Genomic DNA, 20,194 nt, shown 5'->3' with positions numbered 1-20,194 from the left:
TACTACGTGACTGGGCAATATACTACGTGACTGGGCAATATACTATGTGGCTGGGCAATATACTACGTGACTGGGCAATATACTACGTGGTTGGGCAATATACTACGTGACTGGGCAATATACTACGTGACTGGGCAATGTACTACGTCGCAGGGCAATATACTACGTGGTTGGGCAATATACTACGTGACTGGGCAATATACTACGTGGCTGGGCAATATACTACGTGGCTGGTCAATATACTACGTCGCTGGTCAATATACTACGTGGCTGGGCAATATACTACGTGGCTGGGCAATATACTACGTGGCTGGGCAATATACTACGTCGCTGGTCAATATACTACGTGGCTGGGCAATATACTACGTGGCTGGGCAATATACTACGTGGCTGGACAATATACTACGTCGCTGGGCAATATACTACGTGGCTGGGCAATATACTACGTGGCTGGTCAATATACTACGTGGCTGGGCAATATACTACGTGGCTGGGCAATATACTACGTGGCTGGACAATATACTACGTCGCTGGGCAATATACTACGTGGCTGGGCAATATACTACGTGGCTGGGCAATATACTACGTCGCTGGTCAATATACTACGTGGCTGGGCAATATACTACGTGGCTGGGCAATATACTACGTCGCAGGGCAATATACTATGTGGCTGGGCAATATACTACGTGGCTGGGCAATGTACTACGTCGCAGGGCAATATACTACGTGGTTGGGCAATATACTACGTGACTGGGCAATATACTACGTGGCTGGGCAATATACTACGTGGCTGGGCAATATACTACGTGGCTGGGCAATATACTACGTGGCTGGGCAATATACTACGTGGCTGGACAATATACTACGTCGCTGGGCAATATACTACGTGGCTGGGCAATATACTACGTGGCTGGGCAATATACTACGTCGCTGGTCAATATACTACGTGGCTGGGCAATATACTACGTGGCTGGGCAATATACTACGTGGCTGGGCAATATACTACGTGGCTGGGCAATATACTACGTCGCTGGGCAATATACTACGTGGCTGGGCAATATACTACGTGGCTGGGCAATATACTACGTCGCTGGTCAATATACTACGTGGCTGGGCAATATACTACGTGGCTGGGCAATATACTACGTCGCAGGGCAATATACTATGTGGCTGGGCAATATACTACGTGGCTGGGCAATGTACTACGTCGCAGGGCAATATACTACGTGGTTGGGCAATATACTACGTGACTGGGCAATATACTACGTGGCTGGGCAATATACTACGTGGCTGGGCAATATACTACGTGGCTGGGCAATATACTACGTGGCTGGACAATATACTACGTCGCTGGGCAATATACTACGTGGCTGGGCAATATACTACGTGGCTGGGCAATATACTACGTCGCTGGTCAATATACTACGTGGCTGGGCAATATACTACGTGGCTGGGCAATATACTACGTGGCTGGGCAATATACTACGTCGCTGGGCAATATACTACGTGGCTGGGCAATATACTACGTGGCTGGGCAGTATACTACGTCGCTGGTCAATATACTACGTGGCTGGGCAATATACTACGTGGACATGCATATTCTAGAATACCCGATGCGTTAGAATCGGGCCACCATCTAGTATGATATAATTATTATATTTTAATATGAATTGTAATTAATATGTTAATAATAATATTGAGCAGAATTCACTTCAGTCTTTTGGTTTGGATTCCATGACAGTCGTGGTGTGTCATGTGGTCCCTCTGAAAAATTATTCGCCCATACTATGTGCAGAGACATATGATGGTATGTACAGGATAATACGTGACTAATGTAATGTCTGATGTCTGTATGTCACATAGCAGTCATATATTGTCCTGTACAGTATACTTTATGTAATATACTGTGTGCATAAACATCTGATGTTATATGCTGGATAAAGTGCGAATAGTATAGTATATCATGTCTGTACTCATAGTACAATATACAAGTAACATATTATCCAGCACATACCATCTGTTGCCTGTAATCCTCCTATTAACGTTTTTTCCCCTAGTTCCCATGTACATGTTAGAGCAGTGTCAGTGTGTTAATGTACTCACCTAGCGCCGTGTTCTCCGGTATCCAGCACCGTTCGGCTTCTCCTCTGAGTGACGTCTTCACTCTTCAGACCCCGGCTCCCGCTATGCTTTATGTGACCTGGACGTCTCTTTACAATGTAAGTCTATGGATCCTCATTGTGAGCCTCATTCTCACGCTCCATAGACTTATATTGTAAAAGCCACCTATGTGTCACATAGAGCCCAGCGTGACCTGGAGAGTCTGAACAGCCGTCAGGTGACGTAGAACAGGAGTGGAGCAACTCTAGACACAGGAGAAGACTGCGATTAGTGAGTATATTACCACACTGACACGCTGCAATCAGTGAGTATACTAACACACTGACACGCTGCAGTCACTGAGTATATTACCACACTGACACGCTGCAGTCACTGAGTATATTACCACACTGACACGCTGCAATCAGTGAGTATACTAACACACTGACACGCTGCAGTCACTGAGTATATTACCACACTGACACGCTGCAATCAGTGAGTATACTAACACACTGACACGCTGCAGTCACTGAGTATACTAACACACTGACACGCTGCAGTCACTGAGTATACTAACACACTGACACGCTGCAATCACTGAGTATACTAACACACTGACACGCTGCAGTCACTGAGTATACTAACACACTGACACGCTGCTATCAGTGAGTATATTACCACACTGACACGCTGCTATCAGTGAGTATATTACCACACTGACACGCTGCTATCAGTGAGTATATTACCACACTGACACGCTGCTATCAGTGAGTATATTACCACACTGACACCCTGCCATCAGTGAGTATATTACCACACTGACACGCTGCAATCAGTAGTATACTAACACACTGACACTCTGCAATCAGTGAGTATATTACCACACTGACACTAAACTAAACTCTACACAGGTTTGGAGAAACCAAGTTAATGGCGGCTTCTTTAGCTGGACTGTTGTCTGTTTCACAATGGAGGTGAGTATATTTGAATTAATTCTATAAGGACAATAAGAAATTGCCAAGCCTCACACTTTTTTTTCCAACACTGATTTCTGGACTCAAGACAAATTTCTGCTGTCAGTCTGTGTGTTACGGCAGCTTACTGAATCGTGATAGAGCGCTGTGCACACACTGTCACGATTCCCCTGTGTTCCCAGCGTAGTGATTGCAAGTATGAGTTTGCATAGTTATAGTCACGTGTAAACTTGGACCAGTTTTAGACAAAGCAGGGCCCTGGGCAAAAGTTTAAAGTGGGTCCCCAAATGCTAACATATTGCACCATCAGATAGAAACATTCCAGATGTATTTATTTGCGCTCAGTTCAGGCCGCTAAACGAGTGTGATCGACAATATTGAAGTCATTCGACAATTGTTTCCCAGCCTCCTTAGGGTATGTGCACACGTTCAGTAGCTGGCTGCACTTTGGACACAGCACATGTCCGCTCCGTCCAACGCGCTCCTCACTATTGAATGCAGGGGAATCCGCATGTGTTCATTGAACCGTGCGGAATCACAACGGCCAATACATTGAATTGGTGATATGTATCTTGCAGAGCCTCGCGTCTCCTCAAGATAAATAGACATGCTGCAGTCTCGAGAGACGCACTACATGTCGGTCTCGGTGGGTGATCCACGGGTATCTGTGCACGCATAGTGGGCATGGGATTTCCACTGTGCTGTAACATCAGGACGTTGCGGATTAGACGCTGAACAACTACACAGCGTCCAACCCGCAGTTTTTACTGATCTTGGGAAAATACCCTTACTTTGGCTGAGGAAGAATGATGGGTACAGATAGTCCTCGATACAGTATGATGCAGGTCCCATATAGTAGATATAGTAGAATGCACTCTCCATGGTTCTTGATACAGTATAATGCAGCCCCCTCACAGTATAATGCAGCCCCCTCACAGTATAATGCAGCCCCCAACACAGTATAATACAGTCCCCCCATACACAGTATAATGTAGCCCCCCACACAAACAGTATAGTGCAGCCCCCAGTCAGAGTATAATGCAGCCCCCCACATACACAGTATAGTGCAGTCCCCCCACACAGTATAGTGCAGCAGGCACACACACAGTATAATGCAGCAGACAGTAAAATGATGCACACACAATATAATGCACACACAGTATAATGCAGCAAACACACACAGTATAATGCAGCAGACACACACAGTATAATGCAGCAAACACACACACACATAGTACAGTCCTCCCACACAGTATAGTGCAGCAGCCACACAGTATAGTGCAGTCCCCCCAAACAGTATAGTGCAGCAGACACACACATTATAGTGCAGTCCTCCCACACACAGTATAATGCAGCAGACACACACTCTCACACTATAATGTACACACAGTATAATGCAGCAGACACACACCGTATATTGCAGTCCACCCACACAGTATAGTGCAGCAGACACTCATACACACACTATAATGCACACATGCAGTATAATGCAGCAGACACACACACAGCATAGTGCAGTCCCTCCACACAGTACAGTAGTGCAGCAGACACACAGTATAATGCAGTATCATGCACACACTATAATGTACACACACAGTGTAATGCTGCAAACACATTGTATAAAGCAGCAGACACACACAGTATAATGCAGCAGACACACACAGTATAGTGCAGTCCTCCTACACAGTATAATGCAGCAGATACACACATTATAGTGCAGTCATCCCACACACAGTATAATGCAGCAGACACACACATACTCACACACTATAATGCACACACAGTATAATGCAGCAAACACAGTATAATGCAGCAGACACAGGCAGTATAGTGCAGTCCCCCCACACACAGTATAGTGCAGCAGACACACACAGTATAATGCAGCAGACACTCATACACACACAATAATGCACACACAGTATAATGCAGCAGACATACAGTATAATGCAGCAGACACACACACACTATAATGCACACACAATACAGGGCGTCTTAGCGTCTCATCAGCTCTACTGCTGGCACACTGAGTCAGAGGCAGAGGGGGAGTAATGGGAGAGGTAGTGTCACCTGACGCACTCTCATCCATCACTGCTTTCAACTGTATCAGCCGATAAGTGGAAGACACTGAGCTCTTCTTATCGGACCCCTGGAGAAGCGGGGGCCCTAGGCAGCCAACTGGTCTGCATGCCCCTAACGCCGGCCCTGGTGCCGACTAGAGTCTCAGACATCTCTCAGAGTAGCTGACTGATAGAAGTGGATGAGAATTTAGTTGGCATTTCACCACAAGTATCCCATCATTATTCCAGCTTTATCTTTTTATAACCTTGTTACCTCTACTCTCTTTATGAATAAGCCATAAGTAAACACAGTAAGGATGGGCTGCAGCCGGTAATGGGCCACTACTGTGTGCTTGCCCCCCAGGCCAAAATTTGCCAGCCAGCCCCTGATTACTAGCCAAGTCATACACTCATCTGGCAGCTGTTTCATGCACTGTGCTTGTCACACACCAGTGCAGAGCATAAAACTACATACATGTATTATCTAGTCCACTTAAAGAGATCCTATCCACTGTAAAGCTGCATAAATTCATATGAAACGTTTTAGAAAAAAAATGTGGTATGCAGAATTGCAGCGAGTATTAGAAAGTATTCTTACGTAAACATATTGTATTGAGGGAAAACTATATTTCCTTGTAAAGAAGCTTCGCTGCAACACTGCAATGCCTATGAGTACATAGAACAAAACTGCATAGTGCAGTTACACTACAGCTAGTAAAAAAATAATGAACATATTAAAATAGTGTAAAATCTATTTAGAAATGTTTACAACAGAATTACAAAACTCTGGAAGACTTGTGGCATAACTTTAAGTTCACAGTTTGATCTCCATAATTGAAAAATACATGACTTATTTTGAGTTAATGTTTTTCAAGTACTATATACTTTATTTCATAAATAGACCTACAGGGGTTTTTAAAACTTTCTTTTACAATGGGTAGCCGCTGAATAATGGCTGTTATGTACAATGTGCTTACAATGTAATTGACATGTTCTTTATTCTTGTATTTGTTACATTTTATAAATTATATTGTGTAAGTGTAAATGCATGTTTTTTTTTTCTGACAGTCACATTGTAAAAATTCCATCACTTTAGATCTAAAAATAGGATTTATTTAGTGCATATCATATGTGTTGTTCTTATTCAATATTTATATTGTTTAATTTTGGTCATTTTTGCAAATAGGCATTATTCGAACAGCCTTACCTAATATGGACAGAGAAGCCAAAGACCAATATCTTCTGGTAATACAAGCAAAAGATATGGTTGGACTAATGGGAGGACTGTCGGGCACTACCTCTGTCACAGTCACACTTACAGATGTTAATGACAATCCTCCAAGGTTTCCTCGAAGTAAGTTCTCCTTTAAAAAGATGGCTATTTATGTAACTGAAATCTAGAGGTGTATCTCGTTTATAGTAAAATACTTTCTGGTTAATAAGATATAGTACAATATTTTTTAAAAAAGAAAAAAAGGTAGCAACGTATGCCTATATTATCAGTGTCCTTTATTTTTTACTAGCTGAAGAGCCTGGCATTGCCTGTGCATAGTAACTAGCTCTGGTTAGTTATAACAAATAACAGCGGCAGTTAAGGGGCCTTATTCCTCCTGTACCTCATGCTCCTTCTTTTTCCCAGCATACTCCTGCACCTCACGCTCTTCCTTTCTACACAGCATTTTTCTGCAGCACAGTTTATATATACAAAGTGGCAAGCAGTGTCACCGTGAAGACAGCGTTGCCCCATCCCCTCCATGCCAGCTCTGCCCCATTCCCTCCATGCCAGCACTGCCCCATCCCCTCCATGCCAGCACTGCCCTGTCCCCTCCATGCCAGCACTGCCCCATCCCATCTTTGCCAGCACTGCCCCATCCCCTCCATTCCAGCACTGCCTCATCCCCTCTTTGCCAGCACTGCCCCATCCCCTCCATGCAGTACTGCCTCATCCCCTCCATGCCAGCACTGGTCCATCCCCTCCATGGCAGCAGTGGCCCTCCACTGCTCTCATGTCATTTCCGTTAACCCCTATTAAGCCTGCAGGGACCCATAGCGGGGCATAGGTGTGACTTACACCTTCTACATGTGTTTGTGCCTCTTCCTGCTGGTGTACATGATGTTGGTGTTCATGTTGCTGCTCTTCTCCAGCGCAGACTGACAGCCGGTGCTCTGCCAGTGTGTGGTGGGTTTCTTCTTTCCTCCTTCCTGCCAGGCCAGCAGTTGGTGCACAGTTCCAACCCAGGTCCGGAGAGTTTCTCTGCTTTATGTCCCAATCAGCACATTGGCGCAGACAGAGAGAAACTTCAGAGAGGGGCTGTGTCACTGCTGCTGGAGAGGATGGCACTGCCCGATGCCACCTGGTGCTACTACAGCTTTTTTCCTCTCTTCCCTGCCTGAACTTTTGGTAGATGCAAGATCCTGGGCAGCTAAAGGACCTGTGATGATGTCACGACCATGTGACCAGTCACGTGCTCCAGAGGAGGAGTCAGATGCAGGGCTGTGCTGGTGTTGGTGTAGAAGTGTCAGCTCGTGTCACAGAGCAGGGTCTTATATCACATCACTGGGGGAAGTATAGTAACTCCGTATACATGGGAACAGAGGGTACATGCAGCAGAGCTGTGTGTGCAATGTATGTGAGGCCAAGCTGTGTGTCACAACTAGTGTTGAGCATTCCGATACCGCAAGTATCGGGTATAGGCCGATACTTGCGGTATCGGAATTCCGATACCGAGTTCCGATACTTTTGTGGTATCGGGAATCGGTATGGGATCCATAGTGATGTGTAAAATAAAGAATTAAAATACAAAATATTGATATATTCACCTCTCCGGCGGCCCCTGGACATCACCGCTGGTAACCGGCAGGCTTCTTTGTTTAAAATGAGCGCGTTTAGGACCTGAGAATGACGTCGCGGCTTCTGATTGGTCGCGTGCCGCTCATGTGACCGCCACGCGACCAATCAGAAGTCGCGGCGTCATTCTCAGGCACTAAACTCCTCATTCTAGGAATTTAGGACCTGGAAATGACGTCGCGGCTTCTGATTGGTCGCGTGGCGGTCACATGAGCGGCACGCGACCAATCAGAAGCCACGACGTCATTCTCAGGTCCTAAATGCGCTCTTTTTAAACAAAGAAGCCTGCCGGTTACCCGCGGTGATGTCCAGGGGCCGCCGGAGAGGTAATTATATCAATATTTTTTATTTTAATTCTTTATTTTACACATTAATATGGATCCCAGGGCCTGAAGGAGAGTTTCCTCTCCTTCAGACCCTGGGAACCATCAGGATACCTTCCGATACTTGGTGTCCCATTGACTTGTATTGGTATCGGATATCGGTATCGGCGATATCCGATACTTTTCGGGTATCGGCCGATACTATCCGATACCGATACTTTCAAGTATCGGACGGTATCGCTTAACACTAGTCACAACTGTTGTCGGGTGTCCCTGTACCAGGAGCTCTTTGCCTGTGGCTATGTGGAGTGGGCAGGGCTCTGTGGAGTGGGCGTGGCTTGATACATACATACACATAAATACACTCAGCTTTATATACATAAATATAATTAAATGTGGCAATGAGAAACAGTTCCAAAATAAAACCACTTTTGCATGACTTTTTCCTATTACTAAACAATCCCTTATTAATGATGCCAGCAATACTTGTCTCCCACACCAGAGTTACACCGCTATGCTCAGTACTGCATCGACCGGTGGTTTTCTGGCATTATCATCAGGTAGGAGCATCATTCTAGCACTGCATGATCTCTGATGGCCAAAAATTAACAGGGTTTTCTAAGATCAAGAAAAAACTGATCAGTGTTGTATGTAATACAATTAAAAAAGCATTACTTAAAAAAAATCATGACAACAGAAAGCACAAGTTTGCTGTGCATCAGAAAAGAAAATCTGCATTCTGGCTATAGAATTTATTTTAATAAACTTTCACAAAATATGCTGTAGAAACACATTTTTTGACGCTATTTGTCTGCTTTTCTATACATTTTGTCCAACTGTCAACAAGATTTTATATTCCCTCCTTAAGAAAAAAATTAGGCTGAGCTACAAGCCACTAATGCACAGTTGATCTCTGTATTTTGTCCAAATTTTTCCAAACTGTACATAAAGTCTTTGAAAAATATTGGCACCAGACACACTCTCAGATCACAAAAAAGATTTCCTGCATATTGCTCTTCTTTTGTGCACATAATACGTGGGGCAGCCATTGTTTTGCTGCTTCACAGTCACCAATGAATTGATGCATCATGTTCAAATTTGCACAGCAATGAGTCTGGAGACAGCAAACACATAACAAAAATGCTGTTAAGATAGGTCAGCCAACAAAAGTTTTTAGTTAACCAGAGTGCTTAAATTTTTTGACTTGACTCACCCATGTGCAAAGTAATAAAAGAAATGTTCAACAATATGTTAAAATAGAATTCTTTTTTATTAATGTCAATGCAAATGCAGTACAGACTAACAGTTTGGACACACCTTCTCATTTAAAGATTTTTCTGTATTTTCATAACTATGAAAATTGTAAATTCACACTGAAGGCATCAAAACTATGAATTAACACATGTGGAATTATATACTTAATAAAAAAGTGTGAAACAACTGAACATATGTCTTATATTCTAGGTTCTTCAAAGTAGCCACCTTTTGCTTTGATGACTGCTTTGCACACTCTTGGCATTCTCTTGATGAGCTTCAAGAGGTAGTCACCGGAAATGGTTTTCACTTCACAGGTGTTCCCTGTCAGGTTTAATAAGTGGGATTTCTTGCCTTATAAATGGGGTTGGGACCATCAGTTGTGTTGTGCAGAAGTCTGGTGGATACACAGCTGATAATCGTGCTGAATAGACTGTTAGAATTTGTATTATGGCAAGAAAAAAGCAGCTAAGTAAAGAAAAACGAGTGGCCATCATTACTTTAAGAAATAAAGGTCAGTCAGTCCAAAAAATTGGGAAAACTTTGAAAGCGTCCCCAAGTGCAGTTGTAAAAACCATCAAGCGCTGTAAAGAAACTGGCTCACATGAGGACCGCCCCAGGAAAGGAAGACCAAGAGTCACCTTTGCTTCTGATGACAAGTTTATCTGAGTCACCAGCCTCAGAAATTGAAGGTTAACAGCAGCTCAGATTAGAGACCAGGTCAATGCCACACAGTGTTCAAGGAGCAGACACATCTATACAACAACTGTTAAGAGGAGACTTTGTGCAGCAGGCCTTCATGGTAAAATAGCTGCTAGGAAACCATTGTTAAGGACAGGCAACAAGCAGAAGAGACTTGTTTGGGTTAAAGAACACAAGGAATGGACATTAGACCAGTGGAAATCTGGGCTTTGGTCTGATGAGTCCAAATTTGAGATCTTTGGTTCCAACCACCATGTCTTTGTGCAATGCAGAAAAGGTGAATGGATGGACTCTACATGCCTGGTTCCCACCGTGAAGCATGGAGAAGAAGGGGTGATGGTGTGGGGGTGCTTTTCTAGTAACACTGTTGGGGATTTATTCAAAATTGAAGGCATCCTGAACCAGCATGGCTACCACAGCATCTTGCAGCGGCATGCTATTCCATCCGGTTTGCGTTTAGTTGAACCATCATTTATTTTTCAACAGGACAATGACCCCAAACACACCTCCAGGCTGTGTAAGGGCTATTTGACCAAGAAGGAGAGTGATGGGGTGCTACGCCAGATGACCTGGCCTCCACAGTCACCAGAACTGAACCCAATTGAGATGTTTTGGGGTGAGCTGGACCGCAGAGTGAAGGCAAAAGTGCCAACAAGTGCTAAGCATCTGTGGGAACTCCTTCAAGATTGTTGGAAGACCATTCCAGGTGACTACCTCTTGAAGCTCATCAAGAGAATGCCAAGAGTGTGCAAAGCAGTCATCAAAGCAAAAAGTGGCTACTTTGAAGAACCTAGAATATAAGACATATTTTCAGTTGTTTCACACTTTTTTGTGAAGTATATAATTCCACATGTGTTAATTCATAGATTTGATGCCTTCAGTGTGAATGTACAATTTTCATAGTTATGAAAATACAGAAAAATCTGTAAATGAGAAGGCGTGTCCAAACTTTTGGTCTGTACTGTATATTACACAAGACTTAACCCAAGGAACTAAAAAAAAAGACCCTTAAAGGGAATCTGTCAGTAGTGTTTTGCTAATTCATCTGAGAGCAGTGTTATGTAGGCATAGAGATCCTGATTCCAGCAATGTATCTCTTGGTTTATTGGGTGCAATAGTTGTGACACAATCACAGTACTTACATTTAGCATACAGCAAAGCTCAGAAAGCTAACCCCGTTCACACCAGGCTATCTCTGTACAATATCTATTGGCAGTGAGGTGCTTTTCACAAAACGGGTGGAGTTGAACCAGTGTTAACTTGGTCAGCTCGTCACAGCAATGATAATGGTCAAGTGATAAAACCTTCACTGTAAGTAAAGAGCCCACAGCTTAATAAGGGATACGTTGAAATTTGTTTAAACCCATACCTCAAGCTGACCTCAGATTGCATAGGAAAAACCTGCTGATTATTTTCAAGTGCATTGATGCGTGGTGCATAACTTGGAAACAGGAACACATGGGCTACTTGCACAGTGAACAAGTCTGTATGATCATGTTCACACACCACCAAGAAACCTGAAGACACAAAAGAGAATAGTAAAACCAAAAACACTCAGTTTGAAAAAATGTTGCAGTAATCCGCAAGTGCTAGTAAAAGATGTAAAAAACAGGGTATTTGGTTGATACGTTTTTTGCAAAAAATGTATACTAAGCTGCTCTACCAATCTTCACGGTATACCCTTATCAGAGCAGTCCTAACTAATGTATGCAATCCCTATCTGATGTATTTAAAAACCTGATCATCTGTATATAACCTGTGTGAACAGGGTTCAGAGAGGAAAAATCCATGTGTGCATACAGGGTAGAACAGCTTTTGTGCAGATAGCCCAAGAGGAGTGGTGGAACTCCCCAGTCTTGTAGACACAAGAGAACAATTATGGAAACAGGAACACATGAGCTACTTGCACAGTGAACAAGTCTGTATGATCATGTTCACACACCACCAAGAAACCTGAAGACACAAAAGAGAATAGTAAAACCAAAAACACTCAGTTTGAAAAAATGTTGCAGTAATCCGCAAGTGCTAGTAAAAGATGTAAAAAACAGGGTATTTGGTTGATACGTTTTTTGCAAAAAATGTATACTAAGCTGCTCTACCAATCTTCACGGTATACCCTTATCAGAGCAGTCCTAACTAATGTATGCAATCCCTATCTGATGTATTTAAAAACCTGATCATCTGTATATAACCTGTGTGAACAGGGTTCAGAGAGGAAAAATCCATGTGTGCATACAGGGTAGAACAGCTTTTGTGCAGATAGCCCAAGAGGAGTGGTGGAACTCCCCAGTCTTGTAGACACAAGAGAACAATTATGGAAACAGGAACACATGGGCTACTTGCACAGTGAACAAGTCTGTATGATCATGTTCACACACCACCAAGAAACCTGAAGACACAAAAGAGAATAGTAAAACCAAAAACACTCAGTTTGAAAAAATGTTGCAGTAATCCGCAAGTGCTAGTAAAAGATGTAAAAAACAGGGTATTTGGTTGATACGTTTTTTGCAAAAAATGTATACTAAGCTGCTCTACCAATCTTCACGGTATACCCTTATCAGAGCAGTCCTAACTAATGTATGCAATCCCTATCTGATGTATTTAAAAACCTGATCATCTGTATATAACCTGTGTGAACAGGGTTCAGAGAGGAAAAATCCATGTGTGCATACAGGGTAGAACAGCTTTTGTGCAGATAGCCCAAGAGGAGTGGTGGAACTCCCCAGTCTTGTAGACACAAGAGAACAATTATGGAAACAGGAACACATGGGCTACTTGCACAGTGAACAAGTCTGTATGATCATGTTCACACACCACCAAGAAACCTGAAGACACAAAAGAGAATAGTAAAACCAAAAACACTCAGTTTGAAAAAATGTTGCAGTAATCCACAAGTGCTAGTAAAAGATGTAAAAAACAGGGTATTTGGTTGATACGTTTTTTGCAAAAAATGTATACTAAGCTGCTCTACCAATCTTCACGGTATACCCTTATCAGAGCAGTCCTAACTAATGTATGCAATCCCTATCTGATGTATTTAAAAACCTGATCATCTGTATATAACCTGTGTGAACAGGGTTCAGAGAGGAAAAATCCATGTGTGCATACAGGGTAGAACAGCTTTTGTGCAGATAGCCCAAGAGGAGTGGTGGAACTCCCCAGTCTTGTAGACACAAGAGAACAATTATGGAAACAGGAACACATGGGCTACTTGCACAGTGAACAAGTCTGTATGATCATGTTCACACACCACCAAGAAACCTGAAGACACAAAAGAGAATAGTAAAACCAAAAACACTCAGTTTGAAAAAATGTTGCAGTAATCCGCAAGTGCTAGTAAAAGATGTAAAAAACAGGGTATTTGGTTGATACGTTTTTTGCAAAAAATGTATACTAAGCTGCTCTACCAATCTTCACGGTATACCCTTATCAGAGCAGTCCTAACTAATGTATGCAATCCCTATCTGATGTATTTAAAAACCTGATCATCTGTATATAACCTGTGTGAACAGGGTTCAGAGAGGAAAAATCCATGTGTGCATACAGGGTAGAACAGCTTTTGTGCAGATAGCCCAAGAGGAGTGGTGGAACTCCCCAGTCTTGTAGACACAAGAGAACAATTATGGAAACAGGAACACATGGGCTACTTGCACAGTGAACAAGTCTGTATGATCATGTTCACACACCACCAAGAAACCTGAAGACACAAAAGAGAATAGTAAAACCAAAAACACTCAGTTTGAAAAAATGTTGCAGTAATCCGCAAGTGCTAGTAAAAGATGTAAAAAACAGGGTATTTGGTTGATACGTTTTTTGCAAAAAATGTATACTAAGCTGCTCTACCAATCTTCACGGTATACCCTTATCAGAGCAGTCCTAACTAATGTATGCAATCCCTATCTGATGTATTTAAAAACCTGATCATCTGTATATAACCTGTGTGAACAGGGTTCAGAGAGGAAAAATCCATGTGTGCATACAGGGTAGAACAGCTTTTGTGCAGATAGCCCAAGAGGAGTGGTGGAACTCCCCAGTCTTGTAGACACAAGAGAACAATTATGGAAACAGGAACACATGGGCTACTTGCACAGTGAACAAGTCTGTATGATCATGTTCACACACCACCAAGAAACCTGAAGACACAAAAGAGAATAGTAAAACCAAAAACACTCAGTTTGAAAAAATGTTGCAGTAATCCGCAAGTGCTAGTAAAAGATGTAAAAAACAGGGTATTTGGTTGATACGTTTTTTGCAAAAAATGTATACTAAGCTGCTCTACCAATCTTCACGGTATACCCTTATCAGAGCAGTCCTAACTAATGTATGCAATCCCTATCTGATGTATTTAAAAACCTGATCATCTGTATATAACCTGTGTGAACAGGGTTCAGAGAGGAAAAATCCATGTGTGCATACAGGGTAGAACAGCTTTTGTGCAGATAGCCCAAGAGGAGTGGTGGAACTCCCCAGTCTTGTAGACACAAGAGAACAATTATGGAAACAGGAACACATGGGCTACTTGCACAGTGAACAAGTCTGTATGATCATGTTCACACACCACCAAGAAACCTGAAGACACAAAAGAGAATAGTAAAACCAAAAACACTCAGTTTGAAAAAATGTTGCAGTAATCCGCAAGTGCTAGTAAAAGATGTAAAAAACAGGGTATTTGGTTGATACGTTTTTTGCAAAAAATGTATACTAAGCTGCTCTACCAATCTTCACGGTATACCCTTATCAGAGCAGTCCTAACTAATGTATGCAATCCCTATCTGATGTATTTAAAAACCTGATCATCTGTATATAACCTGTGTGAACAGGGTTCAGAGAGGAAAAATCCATGTGTGCATACAGGGTAGAACAGCTTTTGTGCAGATAGCCCAAGAGGAGTGGTGGAACTCCCCAGTCTTGTAGAAACAAGAGAACAATTATGGAAACAGGAACACATGGGCTACTTGCACAGTGAACAAGTCTGTATGATCATGTTCACACACCACCAAGAAACCTGAAGACACAAAAGAGAATAGTAAAACCAAAAACACTCAGTTTGAAAAAATGTTGCAGTAATCCGCAAGTGCTAGTAAAAGATGTAAAAAACAGGGTATTTGGTTGATACGTTTTTTGCAAAAAATGTATACTAAGCTGCTCTACCAATCTTCACGGTATACCCTTATCAGAGCAGTCCTAACTAATGTATGCAATCCCTATCTGATGTATTTAAAAACCTGATCATCTGTATATAACCTGTTCTCTTGTGTCTACAAGACTGGGGAGTTCCACCACTCCTCTTGGGCTATCTGCACAAAAGCTGTTCTACCCTGTATGCACACATGGATTTTTCCTCTCTGAACCCTGTTCACACAGGTTATATACAGATGATCAGGTTTTTAAATACATCAGATAGGGATTGCATACATTAGTTAGGACTGCTCTGATAAGGGTATACCGTGAAGATTGGTAGAGCAGGTTAGTATACATTTTTTGCAAAAAACGTATCAACCAAATACCCTGTTTTTTACATCTTTTACTAGCACTTGCGGATTACTGCATCATTTTTTCAAACTGAGTGTTTTTGGTTTTACTATTCTCTTTTGTGTCTTTGTGGTGCATAACTTGTATCGAAAATAATAAAATTACCTCTATTTAAATTTTTTGTCAAACATCTCCTTAAATTACACATTAAAAATATTACCATTTATGTTTGGTGCTTCGATACAGGAATGATTGTCTCAATTGTTGCAGACTATTCTAAACTCTATTTGGTGTTAACCTGCAGTTATAGGTAAATTGTGAATGCAAACTACTTTGTAACGCATTGCTGCAAAAAAAAATCAAACGCCACATCACTGATAAACAGTCATATTTTGTTCATTAATGCAAAAAAATGCTTGAAATTTACTGTGATTCGAGGTTGTTATGCAAAACAAGAAACCGATACATTTGCTAGGAGACATGGGCTCAAAATTCTATTTTAATATATAATACCATCATTTCAAATAATAAACTTGAACACTTAATAAAGACAAAGCAAAGGGTTTAGTTTTGAAGTTAAAGAGATGAAAATTATGTTCAGTAAGCAATTTCCTGCAAAAAAGTGCTCTGTATGACGATCGATGAATGGCTTACAAATCTAAAAGGTGTGATAGGCAAGGTTTTATAGCAACGCCATGAAAAACAATGAAAAGGATTAACAAAATTTCAGAAGCCCAAAAGCTTTCTCTTCTAACAAATTAAGTGAAGGAAACGGTGCAAGTGTACACTGCATTCTCTTGCAGTAAAAAAAGGAAAAACAGCAGGAAAATCTGAACGTTCCAGCTATAACTTATTTTCTTTTGCCTCCTCTGGTGCAATCTATTACCATTTAAGACTACTTTCACACATCAGTTTTTTGTTTCAGGCAGAATCTGGCAAATTTTTTAAAAAACGGATCCATCGCAAATCGTGAAAAACTGATGCGCCAGAACCGTTTTTCTGCTAGATCCGGTTTTTGTTTCTTAACCCAAGGATAACTTCTTCAGGGGTGGAGGAGAGAGAGGGATTGATTGTGCATGATTGTATGGAGAATGCATGCAAAACCGGATTCGGTGGCCGGATTCATCATTTCACATGTCAGTTTCATCCGTTTATAGCTGGAACCGACGCTGGGCTTTTTTTCGCCTGACTGAAAAAAAACGTTCATATGGACGTTTTCTCCATCCTCCAGAAAAGAAATTTTGGACGGATCCGGCAAAAAACGGATGAAACGTTTGGCCATCAGGCACAATCCGGCGCTAATACAAGTCTATGAGAATAAAACGGATCTGTATTTTTCAAAACCCGCCAGATTGCGCCTGACGACAAAAACTTAATATGTAAAAGTAGCCTAAAAGCAAAAAATCTAAAGGAAAAATAGTTTGACGGATTCCATGATCATGATCATGATCTTTTCAGCGTTTGAACTGAAGGCACTTTGTCTATTATAGGGAAAAGGACCAAAGAGAAATGAGCAGATTGATAAGAGGAGGATCAAGTTTGAGTCGACATTTCTGAAATGTCTGATGACAGGCAAATTGAAATATATTGAGATTCAAACCATGGTTCACAAGAAAGAACTTGCCCAGCACCATTTTTCACACTGCTGAAGCATCAGTGAGCTGGCTAATGTGTTTTTTCATGGCCTCTCGGTCTTCTCCAAAATGCCCTCCTGATTCTAACATACAAAAAGTTGGAGGTAATGCATTTAGTATAGTTACATTCCCACTGGAACCAAACTACCATCTAGAAATATGTCCAAGGCCTGTTAGTTCACAGTGTGCAAAGCCCCTTTGATGTAGCATTCCTCAGTACCTGAGTAATCAGTGTACTTCTCTGCCTAAAGGCCCCGTCACATATAGCGAGATCGCTAGCGAGATCGCTGCTGAGTCACAAGTTTTGTGACGCAACAGCGATCTCAGTAGCGATCTCGCTATGTGTGACACGTACCAGCGATCAGGCCCCTGCTGTGAGATCGCTGGTCGTGTTGGAATGGCCTGGGCCATTTTTTGATCGTTGAGGTCCCGCTGACATCGCTGAATCGGCGTGTGTGACGCCAATTCAGCGATGTCTTCGCTGGTAACCAGGGTAAACATCGGGTAACTAAGCGCAGGGCCGCGCTTAGTAACCCGATGTTTACCCTGGTTACCATCGTTAAAGTAAAAAAAAAACAAACGCTACATACTTACCTATCGCTCTGTCCTCGGTACTCTGCTTCTCTGGTCTGGCTGTGAGCGCCGGTCAGCCGGAAAGCACAGCGGTGACGTCACCTCTCTGCTTTCCGGCTGCCTGCCGCTCACAGCCAGATCAGAGAAGCAGAGCACCGAGGACAGAGCGATAGGTAAGTATGTAGCGTTTGTTTTTTTTTTACTTTAACGATGGTAACCAGGGTAAACATCGGGTAACTAAGCGGGGACCTGCGCTTAGTTACCCGATGTTTACCCTGGTTACCGGGGACCTCGGGATCGTTGGTCGCTGGAGAGCTGTCTGTGTGACAGCTCTCCAGCGACCAAACAGCGACGCTGCAGCGATCCGGATCGTTGTCGGTATCGCTGCAGCGTCGCTATGTGTGACGAGGCCTTTAGTAAACATTACGCAGTGCAGATGTTCCTCTCCACTGGCAGCTTTGGGTGAGTCTCAGCTGACAGTATTGTGTTCTTCTATACTTTCTCAAATCCTTTGTGGATCGCAGTCATGTCATTGTTAGCAATATGGATGCTAACAGAAGCCAAAGCCAAAAATCTTTCTACGCCTAACAGAAACAACAGATGTTAGATTTCATGGGCTTTTGGAAATATCAGAGAAAATGCATGCTACTACATACATTAGCTTGAAAAAAGGATTTGCCACCCCTTGGCTTTTTACCTATTTTGTTAAATTGCTACCTGTGTTTGAATATTTTTGTAATCCGATTTGTGAGTGATGTGTCAGCACAAATAATAATAATAATCTTTATCTTTATATAGCACTAACATATTACGCAGCGCTTTACAGACATTATCATCACTGTCCCCAATGGGGCTCACAATCTAAATTCCCTATCAGTATGTCTTTGGAATGTGGGAGGAAACCGGAGTACCCGGAGGAAACCCACACAAACACAGGGAGAACATACAAACTCTTTGCAGATGTTGTCCTAGGTGAGATTTGAACCCAGGACTCCAGCGCTGCAAGGCTGCAGACTATAGGCTTAAATTAAATATATGAGATCCAATAAATGGCAAGTGCATATGTGTGGCACCCCAGGAGTGCGGTTGCCACAGTGGCATTGCCTCCATCACAGGGAGTAATGTCATGCCTGGAAGCAAGGAGGTGTCCCCTTACCAGGTGTCAGTAGGAAAGAAATAGAGCAGAACCTGGGGAGTGGAGTTGTGATTAAACTCGCCCCAGACCTGAGCACTAGGAACCGGATACCGGAGTATGTGGTTGCGTGGGTACTGAAGTCCCAGCAGCTAAATCCGGATGGCAGGGGACTGCAGGTCTCCTGTCCCTATCTAATACCTGGCGGCACAGCAGCATACCAAAGCCTGGAGCCGACACCAAGGAGCGGCACCTGTGATAGGCTCTAGCTGCCTGCCATGTGGGCAATGGTGAGTTTTTAAAAATGGAGAATGATAATTAGGAGCAGGGGGTGAGCTGTTAGGCAGCAAGGAAAAAGGGAGGACAGCGCAGAAGGTCCTCCATACCTACCTGGCCAGGTGTATCCAAAAATTGCTCCCAGGCTACCCGTCTCTCCATTATCTGCAAAGAGTTTGTATGTTCTCTCCGTGCTTGCGTGGGTTTCCTCCGGGCACTCCGGTTTCCTCCCACATTCCAAAGACATACTAATAGGGATTCTAGATTGTGAGCCCCATCAGGGACAGTGATGATAATGTGTGCAAAACTGTAAAGCGCTGCGGAATATGTTAGCGCTATATAAAAATAAAGATTATTATTATTACTATCTGTTACCAGTACCCCGATCTGTACTATCAACCATTAAGTAAAGGAAAAGAAAATTACATCCCTTGTGTCATTCAGTGATTTCTTGCGCCCTGAGTCCTGCACCACAAGGCACACGAAGCCTGACATAAACAGGACTGGTAGCTCTGGGGCCCCGCTCCACCTGTGGGGAGAAGAACCATCCCAGCTGCATCACAATTGGCCCCAGTGGTCTCCATTAGCAGCATCGGACATCCGTTGCCAAACACCACAGGTGGCATCACGTTAAATCCCATATAGATATTCCCTATTTTACGGCACGGCTAGGGCCATGGAGTCAGGTCATGGCCCCGTGACTTCCCCAAAGAACTATACAAACCAGCTTCTAGTACCCCATGGCCCTGGTTGGTGTGTCATATGCATTCACCCCTTTTGTTATGACGCTCTAAAAATTTCTGGTGCAAGCAATTACTTTCCTAAGTCACATGCTTAGAGAAAGGAAGT

General features: G+C 42.7%; 1 protein-coding gene across 2 annotated transcripts in view; it reads left to right on the top strand.

Annotated features, from left to right (window-relative positions):
• Positions 1–20,194, top strand: part of LOC138642675 (cadherin-7) — a 596,493-nt gene that overhangs the window by 351,428 nt on the left and 224,871 nt on the right. For both annotated transcript variants that reach the window (XM_069730993.1, XM_069730992.1), the window contains exon 5: positions 6,318–6,485. In XM_069730993.1, the coding sequence (XP_069587094.1) occupies positions 6,318–6,485 (168 nt within the window). The remainder of the gene's footprint in view (positions 1–6,317; positions 6,486–20,194) is intronic.

This window comes from Ranitomeya imitator, chromosome 6 (assembly GCF_032444005.1).
Source record: "Ranitomeya imitator isolate aRanImi1 chromosome 6, aRanImi1.pri, whole genome shotgun sequence".
NCBI classification, from domain to species: domain Eukaryota; kingdom Metazoa; phylum Chordata; class Amphibia; order Anura; family Dendrobatidae; genus Ranitomeya; species Ranitomeya imitator.
Note: the sequence above shows the minus strand (reverse complement) of the source record. Positions and strands in the feature narration are given on the sequence as shown.